We start from the raw sequence: 15,081 nt of genomic DNA on the forward strand, positions 1-15,081 counted from the left end.
ATCTTGGTCATTGCAAGGGCTGGCTAGTTTTTATTTGAAGCATTATTATTTATTAGTACCTAGGTATTTTTTGTATTAGTGTTTTTATAACGGAAAACAAAAACATTATGAATTGTGAGTTATGTTGTTACATGTATCTCACCATAAAATGCTGGCAGTAGAGTTAGATTTCATAGCTTATTAGGGAAGAATGTCTGGAACTTTGCAATATCAGAATAAAAACGATGTGATGTTTGAAAAAAAAAAAAAACATATGTTGAGTGCCAAAAGGAAATGAAAATCATTGCTGTATTCATTGAGGTGTTCACATACAGAATCCTACTTGCACAGGCACGTTAGCAGGAGACAAATGTTACTTTGGTATGTAAAAGTATGTGAAAAGCATGGTTACAAAACTCAAGTTCATAATTTAAACAAGCATGATGGATAAGCAGACAAACACAATGCTTTTATGTAGATTGCAACTATGACAAAAATTTAAATAACTGCAAAATTATTTTTCTCAGCAACAGTTCATGGCACAAGCAAATAATTGTCATTGCTGGAAAGGTTAAGCTATATAGTTTCAGTTAAAAATGCTACACCTCAATGCAATGAATACTTCAAGAGCAACTCAACTAAGAAGAAGGGGTGTGAACGTGGATGAGTCAACCTCTCAGGGTTAATTCCAGTTATTGGCAATATAGTTACTGAACATTACAAAGTAAATAAAACTTACAACAAATGTGGTTAGATAGTGGACATGTCTATGATAAACAATATATGTATATTTTGTAGATGTTAGATACTGGTGGCCTGCATGGCTACAACCAATTAACTACCATCTTTATCTTTAACTTCAGTAAACATCCCTGTAGAATTCTTGCCCGTTTCAAGTAAATGAATTAAACCTAATCTTGCATTTAAAAAAAAACAACTTTTTAAACAACAAAGCTTATAGTGGTGAGACCAGATTGGGATCAAGGAACAGGAAGTGCTAGCACTAGAATCCCCACTGGCTTCAGCATAACAAAAAACTTTAAAACAACTGAAAACATTGGTGGCTAAAGTAAAATCTTAATCCATCTCAGTGTGGCTGATGCAACGATGGTAATTACACTTTGAAAGCTGAGCGGCAATCTGTTCATGTCACTGCACATGCTTACTTCCTATCCGAGATCCTCATACCTGTACAATTCGACTAAGGTGGCAGTCAGCAGCGAGCTCCAGACCCTGTTTTTCAGCCCAGGCCTCGATGTGGCTGAGCTGCTGCCGGAGGATGGCTCCCCAGTAGTGACAACACAGCCCCGACTCTGTATCTGTCACCAGCTTATTGAAAAGCCACATGTTGATGAAATGGAAGAGTTGCGAGAAGAGCTGGATGGTCAGAGCGGCGTTGACCCGACACCGCCGCAGCAACGACATGGCACCTGTCAGTGTGTGCAGGACGTCCTCTGGAAACAGAAACTAGAGTGAGAGAAGCTCTTTCTTCCTCTGTGAGGGTCTTGAAGCCTGAGGTTTTGCTGTTTGCATGACAGGAATCAGAACTTCTGTTTGTCTGTGTAAATTCATCAATATTCAGTATTTGTTGAATTTCTTGGTTTTTACACCATGTTTGATTAAGTTCTTGGTTTCACAAAGTTTTTGCAAGATATTACAGTTGTGATAGGCTTTAAGGTGCATGGCAGGTAGTGAATCTGTGTTTTGGACATTACCGATCTTAGGTCTCTGTGGATTATGCTCCTCTGGGTCATCTAGGAAGGCAGGCATGTAGTTGTTCAGATCAGCTTGTAGACAGTGAACCAGGTACCTGCACAACACATCACAGATTGATAAGGACATCAAAAATCACTATCAGATCTCATCCATTCCATCTGACATAACAATTTATAATGTTTTAATGGAAATCCATTGGCACTTCTATACATCAAAAGTGGAGGAAGAGGACATGTTGGTTGAAACATTGGTTACAGCAGCAGTGCATTGTGAGACTTCTGCCTGTGTCATATCTGAACTCCCATCAGGGGATTTGTCTCAGTATTAGGGCCGTTAATGATTAATCATTAATCGTTTAATGCATGTCTAGAGACTAGCTGTATTACCCGTTTGTGTCACCAGGTGGAGCCTCCTGCTGTTTAATGAGATGAAAGACTGCAGTTTGTCTGCAAGGTTTACTATTGCAGACCTAAGGATGTGGGCGCTTGGAGTACGGTGCAAAAAATAATCATGGGTTTGTCAATGTTCAAATCCAAATTGTAAATTGAGAAGTTTTCAGATTGTTATTTTAGCTGTGTTGTGATTAACTTTTGATCGTTGTTGATGGATAGAGCAGTTTTCAGTGCCTGTATGGCTGAGAGCAATGTCGAGGTTTAACAAGCAACAGGCCACCATGGCAGACATATCTGTATCAGTTAATGGCTTCGGGCAAGTGTTCTTGAATAGAAAACAAGTACTGATTTATAGAAACAGTGTGCTATAGTTGCGTGACTAATTTAACTGAGCCAATCTAATGGGCAACAGTATTTGTATGCAGTAACACATTTCATCCTCAGCTTTAATCATGGCACTCGTCGTACTTTGGTCATATTAATTGATTGTTGACTGATACTGTAGCCAACTATTGATGAAGAAAGTTTAGAAAATGTCTTGCAACGCTGTGTGATGTCCCATCCATCCATTCTCTATACACCGTTTAACCCTCACTAAGGTCGCGGCGGGCTGAAGCCGATCCCAGCTGACTTGGGCGAAGGCAGGGGACACCCTGGACAGGTCGCCAGTCTGTCGCAGGGCTACATATACAGACAAACAATCACTCTTGCATTCACACCAACGGGCAATTTAGAGTAATCAATTCACCTCAGCATATTTTTGGATTGTGGGAGGAAGCCAGAGTGCCCGGAGAAAACCCACATATGCACAGGGAGAACATGCAAACTCCATGCAGAAAGATCCCGGGAAAGCTGGGACGCGAACCAGGCGAAAGTGCTAACCACTACGCCACTGTGCAGCCTCACTTTGTGATGTAAAATTATTGAATTTAACAAAGATTTCAACATTTCTTTTAGCTTTAAAAACCAAAATCCCACAGTGTGAAATTTTCATTTAGTTGTATTATAGTGCAGCATCTGACACCTGCCGTTCCCCACACCAACACAACCACACACAGACTGACTTGAAGGCCATCTGGACCAGATGAGCGAGGATGTCCTGGGCGTCCAGCGTGATCCGACTCAAATCTCGGTCCTGTTTGATGAAGTTGAGCAGCTCGGAGGCATTGGCCATCCAGAAAGCCAGCGCTCCTGCAATGTTCTTCTGCTTCTGTAATGGTCCAATCACAGCCACACAAAGAGAAAAAACATACAGAGGAAGTTGTTAGAGTAGCAGAATGCAGAAGAGACTGAAGAGGTATAAAAAAAAAAAAAAAGGTAGAAGACAGAGGGGTTTCTGTTTGAGTGGCAGCCAGAAGAAGCAGTTGTTACTTCAGGGATAGACTCATGCCCTGCCCACCCCTCGCTCTAAACCAACCCAGTGTCGAGAAGAAGAGTGGTCATCGCTGATGGGTCAATGAAGACACTCAAACAGTGTCCTCACTTCTTCAACATTGTAACAAAGGCACTAAAATTCAACAGTTTTTCACCAAGAAGACCTCTCCTTTTCCCTCTTAGCCCATAAGAACCCAGACCCATTTTTCCTCAAAGGAAAATTATGTGGGTTATATGTACCACAGACCAAGTGGACCACACAGACTGGGGCACTCAAAGTGCTTGTTACACTGGTGTCACCGTGGGTTCTTATGGGTTAAACACAATCTCATTTACCTGGTCACCAGACACAAGCCTTCTCCACCAACCAGTTCAGATTTTTTTTTTTTTTTTTAAATCAAAGTGAACAGTTCTTAGGGTTTCTACTAACAATGGCCACGTTTACGCGAAGTTTTTTAATTCGGAATTAACTCATTCGTAATTAAAGTTGTGTGCTTTGCATTTACATGGAAATATTAATTCCGAATTAAGGTTTACATGGACCGCACGTTTATTCCCCTTCCTTAATTAAGCTTTAGCGCTTGGGCGTTGGAAAGGATTCTGATTGGACAGGGAGTGGACATGACGTATCCTTGTTTATCGGAAGAAAAAAAAACTCCATTTGCCGCAGCATTTCTTTTCCCAAACAACATGGAGGAACAACTAAAAAGCACGCTTTTCGCTTTGCTTTTTATTGTCATTTTGAAATAGCAACTCAACAATGGCGTACTACTTCGGTGGTAGACCGTGGACGTCGCTACGTCATCACTACGTGAGGAGCCAAGCATGCACAGAATGATCGGAATTAACTAAAGCGGAATTAACAGTAAACATGAATAAAACATACACAGGAACTAGTTTATTCGGAATTAACATCGGAATAAGCCAGGCAGTTTATTCGGAATTAAGTTTATGTGGAATTAAGTTTTAAATTTGGTATTACATGTTTACAAGGAGATTTTAAAGCAGAATTAACTTTAATTCTGAATTAAGGGTCTCATGTAAACGTGGCAAATACGGACCAAGTTTATCCACACTGCAAGCAAGAGGTAAGCAAAAACCTACTAATTTTCCCTATATCATAACGTAATTATTCTCTACATGACAGTTGTATCACTGATTAACTGTCCTGTAGAGAATAATGCAGGATGATAATTTTAGTTAAAGTGAAACTAATTCTACCATCAAAGCGCAAAATGGTTGAAAAGTCTGAAACTGTCAATAAAATCCATTTAATTTTGCTTTTAATTGCCTGAAACTATTGCTAGAATTATAATTAAGCTCCGAAGTCATTATATGTAGGCACATTTGTAATTCATGATTCCTATAAAACTCTGCTATAACACTGTTGCAGATGGTTATCCGTGGCAGTGGAACAGTATTGTGGGTATGTGAATCAAAAGACAAGACTTTCGACATGCTGAGGTAAGCCGCATTTTGAGACCTTAGCACAGAGTCAATTAGCTGTATGTCCTTGTTTCGAGCAACCTGCTGCTAGCTATGGCTTTGTATGTATCCAGCAGACATAAGAATGGTATAAAGCTGGAAAGTGTGCTTCCCTACAATTCTACAATTTCATTTAGCAGACGCTTTTATCTAAACCGATGTATATCTGAAAGTAGATACAAAAATGTCTAACTATTCCTCTAAGTGTTAAAACCGTGAAACATTAAGGGGTGATCCAAAACCAATGAAAAACACATGCTGTGCTTTTTACACCTCTGTAGCTGCAGATGGTTACACAGATGTACTCAGAGCGTCTGACTGAGTCAAGTGATCAAAAAACCAGGTTGCTTGCAGAGTGTAAAACAATGAGTGAAAGACATATCAGTATCTGCTGGTCTTGACATCAACAGGGAGCAACAGAGCTCAGTGTCTGAGGAGCTGATTGATTAATATCCACACCGCTCACACAGAGGGAGGAATGTGCAAAGCTCGCTTCCCTGCACTCATCTATCCCCGCCTTGAAAAATATTACACAAGTCCAACAAAACAAAACAAAAATCCCCATCATTCAGAACAGCCAGAGGATGAGAGATGGAGCCAAGTGCATCCAAAATAAAACACATAGGAAACATTTAAAACACAGACAGGTGGTTGAACATATTAAATGAAATTCCAATCAGACAAATGAAGCAGAGAAGGTGGCGGAAGTCAGAGGGACGCGATTTGTCTCTCATCCACACTGTTGAGTAGGAGAAGCAAGACATGATGTCACACAAAATGGATGCCAGAGTGAAAGATGGAGCAACAATGGAGAAGAGTAGTTGCTTTGGTTCTGCTGTTTTTGGTTTATATTTTATGCTTTTTAGTACCAGGCAGGTCCAGGAAGCTGAATGGAATTAGTCGGGTTGATGTTGCTGTTGTTGCTTAGTTTCCAGCTGTGGGTAGGACGCATTATTATGGCTGTATTATATATTTCTGTTAGAATGGAGAAAAAAGAAGCAGCAGCAACAATGAAGGGCTTGCCAAAAAAGCAGACAGAAAGAGCTGAGAAGAGAGAAGTACAGGGAGAGAGAAGTTGAAGGCAGAGATTAATAGAAGATAGCCGGAAGGTTGTTGAGGTTGGGCGACATGATGTGGCATCGGCCTGGAAATGCTGTCAGATTTAACTTAATTTAGAAATTCACTCACTCTTCCTTTGGGTGCAAAAGTACACAACAGTCAGCAGTATGCTGGTCTTGTAAAGTCACTTTTTTAGAAACGTTCAATGCTGATGTGTGACATTTTACTTAAACCATTGTAAATATAAACACATTAGCACGACCTAAGTATAAAAGAAGGTTAGAAGGAGTTGGTGATTCCATTTACAAGAAGTTTAGCAATCTGTAAAAACATTGTTATTTAATAAAAATTATTACAAGGTTAGCGGATTCTCTTCTTTTAAAAAAAAAAAAAATCTACTGCTGCACTTTAATTTTCAGTAAATAGATTTATATATGGTATAAGCTGCTGATTTAAAAAACTAATTTTGTTGACTGTAAAATATACACTTAAATATTCGATACTGCTGAACAGTCTGAACCCCAAAATTTGCAAATGGGTTTGAAAGGTACGTTATCCTTTAAAAAAAATAAAATATAAAATCACCAAAATTACATCATTTTTAGAGGAAGAAATGTGACAGAAGCAAAAAACATCCAGAAATTGCCCAATGTTCAGACAGGTGAACTGGGCAGCCTAGCTATTCCACTCATATGTCAGAGAACAAATACATCAAGCTAGTATTTATTTTTCTGTCATTAACTTTCTTTGAAACCAGGTCTTCTTTAATAATAGGTCTGGAAAGGATAGAAATTCTCGTAAAAAGATCTTGGAGTAGAGCTTTGGGCAACAACAACCTAAGGCACATACAAACAGTACATTGGACAGAAAATATTTTCCACTCATTCTATCAATATCGCCAACCCCAAGAGAAAGAGATAAAGAGAGAAAATAAGAGCGAAAGAGAGAGGTAGACGAGTCTTTAGCAGCCGTATCATGGTGTGCTATTGTGCTATCCTACCTGATCCCCTTCAGGAATCTCCTGGATGGAAGGAAAAAGAGGAAGAGGAGGAGGAGGAGGAGGAGGAGGACACGTTCACAGGACAGAGAGAAAACACGTCAACAGCTACAGTATGGACACAGCCATGTAACACACACACATACACTTTGACACACACATGGTCATGGTTTACAGTGTAAAGCCATCTTGAATAAGTTAAAGAAAATTAACTGATGGAGATCAGCAGGAAACTCATTTGGTAAAGAAAACATTACAGGGTGTTTGTAAAACTGATTGAGGTTCATTTAAAGCTTTAAATCTCAGGAGCTTCACATCAAAACAGTCAGGAATCAACCTGTATGTTTTATCTAAATATATCCATGACTGTGTGAAGACTCACATATTTACAACTCCATACCAACACTGGGGCTTATATACAAGTTTTTGGCACTTTAAAGGTCAGTTAAATCAGCTCAAAGTGTACAGGTCAGTTCTCAGTCATGACTACTGAGTTTGGAAAAAGGTTCTGACGTCACACGTTCTCAGAGTTAAAAAGAAGTCTGGTTGCACAGGGCAGCTCACACTGTTGATGTGTATAGAATGTATCTGAAAAGAGCAGTTCTAGCTCCTAAATTCTTCAAACCAGTAACTCATATACATGGTTGATATTTTACCAGAATAATGTCTGGATTCAACAAATACTTTCCTCTTAATATATCTATTAATGAGAAGAAATGCAGCCTTAGCACACAATACAAAACAACAATGCCAGGTTAGTCAGAAATCTGTTGGCAAAAAACTTACAGCAGCAAATCAGCTCCTGAATTGTGACTCTCATGCAAAATATGGCCTCAGTATGTTGAACTAGATTTGTATTAAACTGTTAGGTGTGTTGTCTCCAGTCTTGGTAATAAAACCAAGTCGTTATGCTTAAATTTAAAAATTGTTCATTATTATTTTAAATTCTTTATGTACTTCTCTTGGTGATTTTTTTTTTTTTAATAATGAGGTTAGATCTTTTGCAGCATAATGCAAAGCACATTTATGTTCTCACACAGGGCTCAACATCTAGTTATTATATGCAGTATACAGTAAAGAGTACGCAATAATTGACATACCAATAATAAGAGAAAATGCCCACTCACAACACAAAAGGAGTTTATAAAGCTGTCTGAAGTTAGTTCAAACATTTCCACATTCTTCAGTAGCTAAAGATATTTCCTTGAAACGCTATAAAACCAAAAACCTACTACACACAGACTTAAATAGATTGAGTCCTACAGTTCGCTGTGTGCGTGTCTGAATGTGTTTGTGTGTTTTCTTTCATAACTTCCCAGCATGCCAAAAGCAGCAAAAAGCTGGCTGCAAGCTAGACAAATAAAAGTCAATTGCACGACAAAGAAATGGCATGTGTTTCATTGAGCCTGACTTCTGGAGGCTTTTAGAAAAAATTCAAGTGTTTATGTGACTTTTTTCCTTCAATTTCAACCTCCCAAGGTTCTGTGCATCATATCAGACTTTTACTTGTACAAGGTGAAAATTAGTCAGTAGCAAGTATGTCAAGTATAAACTATTCTTATTAGAGGCCTTTAAATTTTCTTAGACTTGTCTTTATATTTTCAATAGCTTTCCTGACTGAAGAAAGAAATGTGTTCAATATAGTGTATTTAGTAAAAGATCCTACAGCTGTTTGTGTTAATATAATATTAAACATAGGTGCATTGGATTGAATCTATTTATAAAGGCTAGTGTATTTATACTGACAGAAAATGAAATCTCTAGAAATTATTGTTTTGGTTTGTGCTGCTGAAAAACTCTGCAATAATACCGGCCCTAATCCTGAAATTTTGTAATTAATGAATGCAAATGAATTAAAGCCCTAAGGAGTAGCAACAGCTCCATGCCAGCTGAAGATCAGTATACACTAGCAGGCTTCACACCACGAGCATTTAACACTGACAGGTCACAAACAAAAGACAAAAGCACAGATTGGTACATACGAGGTAACTGGAGAAAAGCAACAAGCACACGTACACACACTTTACAACAACTACAAAGGCTGTAGCTTGTAAGAATAAAGTTAATGGGGTGAATTAAGGAGAACATCAGATAATACTCATATTTGAACACAAGCAGAAACGGCATTATGGAGGGGAGTGACCACATTAACGGCAGCAAGACACACTGAGATAATGAGCAAATCAATCAATGAGATTATGTTCAATATGAAAGGAAAAAAAGCTTGAAAAGTAATGTTACTAACCTGGATGACGCCTTCCATCATGCTCACCATCTTGTTGACGATGGCGATGACTTTGTGCGTCCTCTCTGACGGCGACATATCGGGACGGTAAGAGGGCGACAGGACGTAGCGGCAGGCCATGTACAGGACGTAAGTGGGCGAGAGCTTGAAGTGAACTGTGGAGCTGTTGGTGTAGTTGATGATGGCGGAGAGGAAGGTGTCTTCAGCTGGAGGGGCACACAGAGTGACAAGACATTCATAAGCAAACACCGATGTTGAGATTTTCAGTTGTGGTTGCTGTAGGTTAGAATTTGTGCAAACATTACATATATTTCACTCTGTCCCTTTTGGTAGTGGATTGAGAGGAAATCAGCATCACCCAAAAAGGTGTATTCTTGTAAGCACGAGAACACTGAGACAATAAGTGGCTAAGGCTCTATCATGGATGGCACACCAGAGTAGATATACTAATGCACACAGCAAATGCCATATACCCAAAACATGAACCTGTAGTTTAGATCATAACAAACAAGATGCTACTTCTCACCACCGCTGAACTATTGAGGGGGACCCTGCTACCTGTACTACTCCTCATCAAACCAAACATTTGGATCAAAAACAGCAATGTGTCAAAAAAGCTCAAAACTTGTGATGGTTCAGGCATTTTGTCTGCAACAGATGAGACAACGATTGAGTTTACATGCGCACCAGTATTCCAGTTATGAGGCTTATCCCAGCTGTTGTCATATTTGAGATCTTGTGCTTACATGAAGCACACAGAAATCTTATTCACATTCATGCACACATGATGAATACTAGTGTCCCAGTCACTGCTTGCTTGTTTAGGCACCTGTGATGTTTACAACACAAACCAACCATTTGATCTGACATTCCTGTAACTGGTAGCCAAACATTTAAGTAATCTGAGTGTGGCTTATAGTGGGCTTATTACAATTAAATGCAAAGAACACCTTGCAGATTTGGGCTATCTTATTTCCAGCAGTGAGAGGCATGACAGACAGGAAATATTAAACATGTCCTCCACTTTGACTGGTGTCAAACAGTCAGGGTTTTCTTGATGGAGTTCAGAGACCCCGAGTGGAGAAAAAATTGTCCATGTGAGTATGGTGTTCTTTTACCAGCTGGGTGTCTCAGGTAAGACTAGAAAAAAACAAAGCAGTGCGAGCACCAGTTCTGTTACAGATTAGTGTCCACAGTGTTGTACAAACTGTACAGGTGTGCAAAAAGTCGCCTGGTTGTTAACCAGCAATACCAGCTTGTGTTTGACAGAAGCACAGTTAGAAATTTGTATGTGTGTTCTGTGGTGTTAGGGTGGATAAAGTTATAAGCCACGTCATTTAAGTCCCAAACCAGTTTGTGTTTGTCTTGTATCACCTGACTGAAGCTGTGCCTGCGCAGGTAGTCTGCAGCGATCAGAAAGTACGATGAATTGTATACATGCACAGTGTCCTGTTTTCTTTCAGAGCACTCCCGCTAGCATATTTGAGTTTCTCAAAACCAACCATCCAGGTTTCTGAAAGCAGGATATAATATTTTAAGCCCAAACACAAATGGCATACTACAAAAACAGTCATAACTGGGATACTCAAGTCCCTGTACACAGTCTGGGGAGGCTGATTTGAGTTACAAAGGCTTGTTCGATGCCGAAACACTAAACAACTGTTTCTCATGCTCTCATGAAGGAATTTACAACTATTGAAATTCTTACGTTAGCAGTCATTTTATCTCCATTCTCAACAATCATGTGGTAAACATTAGAATCATCATGTGACAAAGCACATTTCTTAGTGGACAATCCTGTCTTTTTATGTATTTATTTTTCACTAAGGCCCTCTGCATTGGCTTTACCGTTGTCACTACTAATATTTCTACCTCCACTGCTACCATTCCTTGTAATATTGCTCACCACCAATGACCAAATCCACATAAATATCTATTAAATCAAAATGCGTCACATTTATCAAAGCCGGGCAACACTGCCTGCAATAAAGTTGCAAAGTTTGAGCAGCTGTAAGCAGTTTGTATAAGTCACTGTGTTGGTGCAGAACTTGGCCGCACGTGTGTCATTTGAGATACACCAATAAAAACACTTGCCTTAGTGTGGAATCATTTTCTTTCAGTTTAGCGCGGGTGGTAACCATTTGATGTTAAACTGGTTGCAGCTGCTCTTTAGCAGCACTATTGCAACCCTCCCTGTGAAACCCAGAAGCGCTGAAAGAATTCAGATTTTAGTGGTACATGTGCGTCACTGTACCAAACACACGTTCTGCCTCTTAGGGCATATGGTTTCACCCAGTGCATTGTGGGTATGGGACGCACCACTGTATGACTAGTCAAAACCCTCCATTGCCTGGAAAAACAGATTATCTCACACTATGCTAAATATACAGTGAGGGCAGAGACACACTTAGGCCCCAAGCACACAGAAAGTCAATAAACAGATGTGTCAGAAAGACAAAGCAAACAGCTAGAGGGGCTGAGAGCTACAAAGAGTGTGGGAAACGATGGGTTTCTGAAAATCCTACTTATAGGACTTGACAGACTTCCTAAGATATAAATGTAACAAAGCCAACACAGTTGTGACTGAATCCATCTAATAAAGGATACACTTGAGAGGCAGAAAATTAAAAGCAGAAGATTAGGATGATTTGGTCTAACTCTGAATTTTTCTCCATCCAGTCCTACAGAGGGAGGAGATTACATTTTCCTTTTATTACACTATACAGCTGAGGTTAAATGACTGACCTCTGTCAAATACAAAAAGGCTAAGATAGATTTAAGAACTTTTTGCAATGTGGTATTGGAGAGACAGCAGATGTTGTATTGGAGCAGCTGGCTGCACAAAACATCAGTATATGTGGTGCATTTTGACAGATAAAGGTGCAGACATCCTGCTGAATAAAAAAACTCCCTTTGATGTTTAACTTAGTTTTTGTTCCTCTCTATGTCAGTGCTGAACATTGATATACAATACAGAGTAATTACACTAGTAGCTGTATTGTTATTCTACTAAACTAGATGGTATTTTTCTCTCCATATCCTGTTCAAACTCCATTTTGGGTTCTACTTTGGAGTTACTTGGCGTTTGTGATTCACATATGACCCAGTAGGCCTACTTAAAAATAAGCACTTAATTTTAATGAACTGCATAACCCATAAAACCCCAAAATAGCATGTATTCATTTTGACTACTCCGTAAAAAAACAATTTATCACATTTCAACATAACAATATAAATGTCAAATTAACTGTGTTATCTTGATGTATTACAGGAAACAAAGCTTTTCAACTATAAACTGATCCCACTACTTTTTTTTCCCCCAAACACGAGTCGCACACGATGCAAAACACAATATTATTATCTCTGTTTATGGAAGTCAGATTAATGCAACAAAATGATAATGAGAATAGATTTCTGATTGAATTTACCAGGCTCTGTAGTGCTGAAGTGCAGAGTGAGGAAATGTGAAAAGCCTCTATATTAAATGCATTAACAATTACATATCATTCACAAAGTACTGCTACCAATGCACTGGTCAGGAACACTTATCAAACACATTATAAAAGGCAACAAGTAGTGGTCAATAGTTTCCACCTATTGACTGTGCCACTAACATAGAGAGGGGAACAGAGAGAGGCAGAAAGAGATTCACAGACACTTACAGTTGTCTCTGAACTCGATGCTGGCTGGAAGAGTCAACTCTGTTCTGTCAGCTGAAATGTCCTGAGACCTGATGACACAGAATAACACCATCAGAAGTGGAAGACAACACTTATGACTGTGACAAGAATAAGTATGAGTCAGAGGATGGAAGGAGATGATGAAGAGGGAGAAAGCTGTGTGTCTGACCTGCTGTCCTGCTGTTCTCCTCTGATCATGGGTTTGACCATGCCTCTCTCCATCTCCAGCTTTCCTGAGCTCTGCGCACACAGAGGAAACAAGCTTCAACAAAACCATGTTTTTCTACTTTAATTTACTGAGAATGATCTGATTTAAATAAAAAAAGGAAATCACTACTGTACTGTGAGGTTTCAGTCACACTTGATCTTTGTATACACAGTGCTGACAAACTAAATCAAAGTGTTGGTCTTCTGTGGCTTTGTTGGGGAACACTGACATGATGCCTCGGGTTACAGTCACTGGCCGAACGACTAACAAGCAGCAAACGCGACATGACACTTCTTTTACAGCTTTCTAGTCGTGAATTTAATTTCTATTTCTGTCTATAGTGCATCAAACATGCAGTGCTGCACACACTCTTCCAGACATATTTCTTTTGTAAATACTGTGCATGTCTAGAGCTGCTGCAGTTAGTTGCAGGATTAATGCAATGGCAAAAAATTAATTTGCAGCAGTTTAGGTAATTAATTTTTTTAGTTATTTTTGTTCCAGCTGCACAAATGTGTAGGTATGCTGCTTTTATCCTTCATAATTAGAACTGAATTTCTTCAGATTGTTGACTGTTGATTAGATTAAACGCACACTCTGACAAGTATTTGACATTTTCTAAGCCAAAGAAGCGACTGATGAATTAAGGAAGTATTTAGCTGATCAACACTGATGACCATTTACGAAAAACAGTAGCTATTTTTAGCAAGATGTGTTTGGGTCTTGATAAATTTTGCTTAGAAACAAGAAATTATTCATTACAACTACAGATGCATCAATCTATTGTCTTCTCTCCCAGAGTACAAATCTGATACCAGCCGTCTCTTGTTTTTATATTTACTGTCTCAAGACTCATTGCAGGGAACAAAAACATTAACTTAACATCACCTCCAGACCACAAGAAACTGGCTATTTATACAATCTCTATTTACATGATCAACACAGCCAAATAAAATTGATGAAAGCTACATTTAACCTGATCAATGACAGCTGTCCTACCTGACTAACTAAGGTCAGCACTGCCACAGATACCATTTCAGCAGATTGGATCGGTGCAACAACAGAACTACTAAAAGAAACGCTTTTTACATTTCTATCTTAAATGCAACACAGCAAATATACACAAATGTTAAGCGAGTACATTACCTTGCTGGTGGGCAGGGCAGCTCCACTGTGGACGTCTCCGTGAAGGTCGAAGGTGGTTTCTGGTACACTGCTGCAGCAGAGACACAAACATTCAGGCGGTTAGATGAGGAACTGGGCTCTCTACAGCTGACTTTTCATTACTGACAACGACAAGCGCTCAGACTTAATCCAGACACACACACACAAAGCCAGACACACACACTTATCTAACTAATCGTCGGGGGGAGAGCTGGATGAGAGATGCAGTAAATGAATGACTCACTAATATATGCAGACAGATAGTTTGCGTTATGCACACACAGTTACATAACAGTCTAATTAGATATAGAGAGGCCACGCTGGAGTCCTGACGTACAACAAAACCGGGACGATCTGTGTGTGTGTGTTTGACAGACAATTGCTTGTGACTGCAGTCAGGTTTAAAAGACATGCTTCAGCTTCACACGCCTCACATGACAGCAGGGCGTCAATGTCAAATAAATGGCACAAAACAAACACACAAAGCTTTAGTGCTCTGCTTCATTGACAGGGAGGTCGTTGTCATGTACACAATAACCACCAGCAGCCAAAGTAGGTTAAATCATTAACAGCATGACTACACTTACATGGATATGGGCTGACATCGCATAGATCTTCTGTCTTAAAAGTAGGTTTGCAGAGATGATATATTTGTTGGTGTTTGCAATTCTTTATCTACTGATGACAACTTTAACACTCAACAGAGAAGGCCATTCAACCGTTGTAGATGAACTTTAAGCAGATCTTTTCATCCCCCATTGAAGTTCAACATGCTGTCTCAC

The 15,081-nt window shown here is 39.3% G+C and overlaps 1 protein-coding gene across 1 annotated transcript in view; it reads right to left on the reverse strand.

Annotated features, from left to right (window-relative positions):
• afdna (afadin, adherens junction formation factor a) overlaps positions 1-15,081 on the reverse strand; it is a 111,537-nt gene that overhangs the window by 49,497 nt on the left and 46,959 nt on the right. Inside the window, 8 exon segments of the mRNA XM_051937040.1 lie at positions 1,168-1,433; positions 1,695-1,789; positions 3,152-3,297; positions 7,006-7,026; positions 9,248-9,453; positions 12,910-12,977; positions 13,097-13,167; positions 14,282-14,351. Coding sequence (XP_051793000.1) covers positions 1,168-1,433; positions 1,695-1,789; positions 3,152-3,297; positions 7,006-7,026; positions 9,248-9,453; positions 12,910-12,977; positions 13,097-13,167; positions 14,282-14,351 — 943 coding nt within the window.

This window comes from Acanthochromis polyacanthus, chromosome 16 (genome assembly GCF_021347895.1).
Source record: "Acanthochromis polyacanthus isolate Apoly-LR-REF ecotype Palm Island chromosome 16, KAUST_Apoly_ChrSc, whole genome shotgun sequence".
NCBI classification, from domain to species: Eukaryota; Metazoa; Chordata; class Actinopteri; family Pomacentridae; genus Acanthochromis; species Acanthochromis polyacanthus.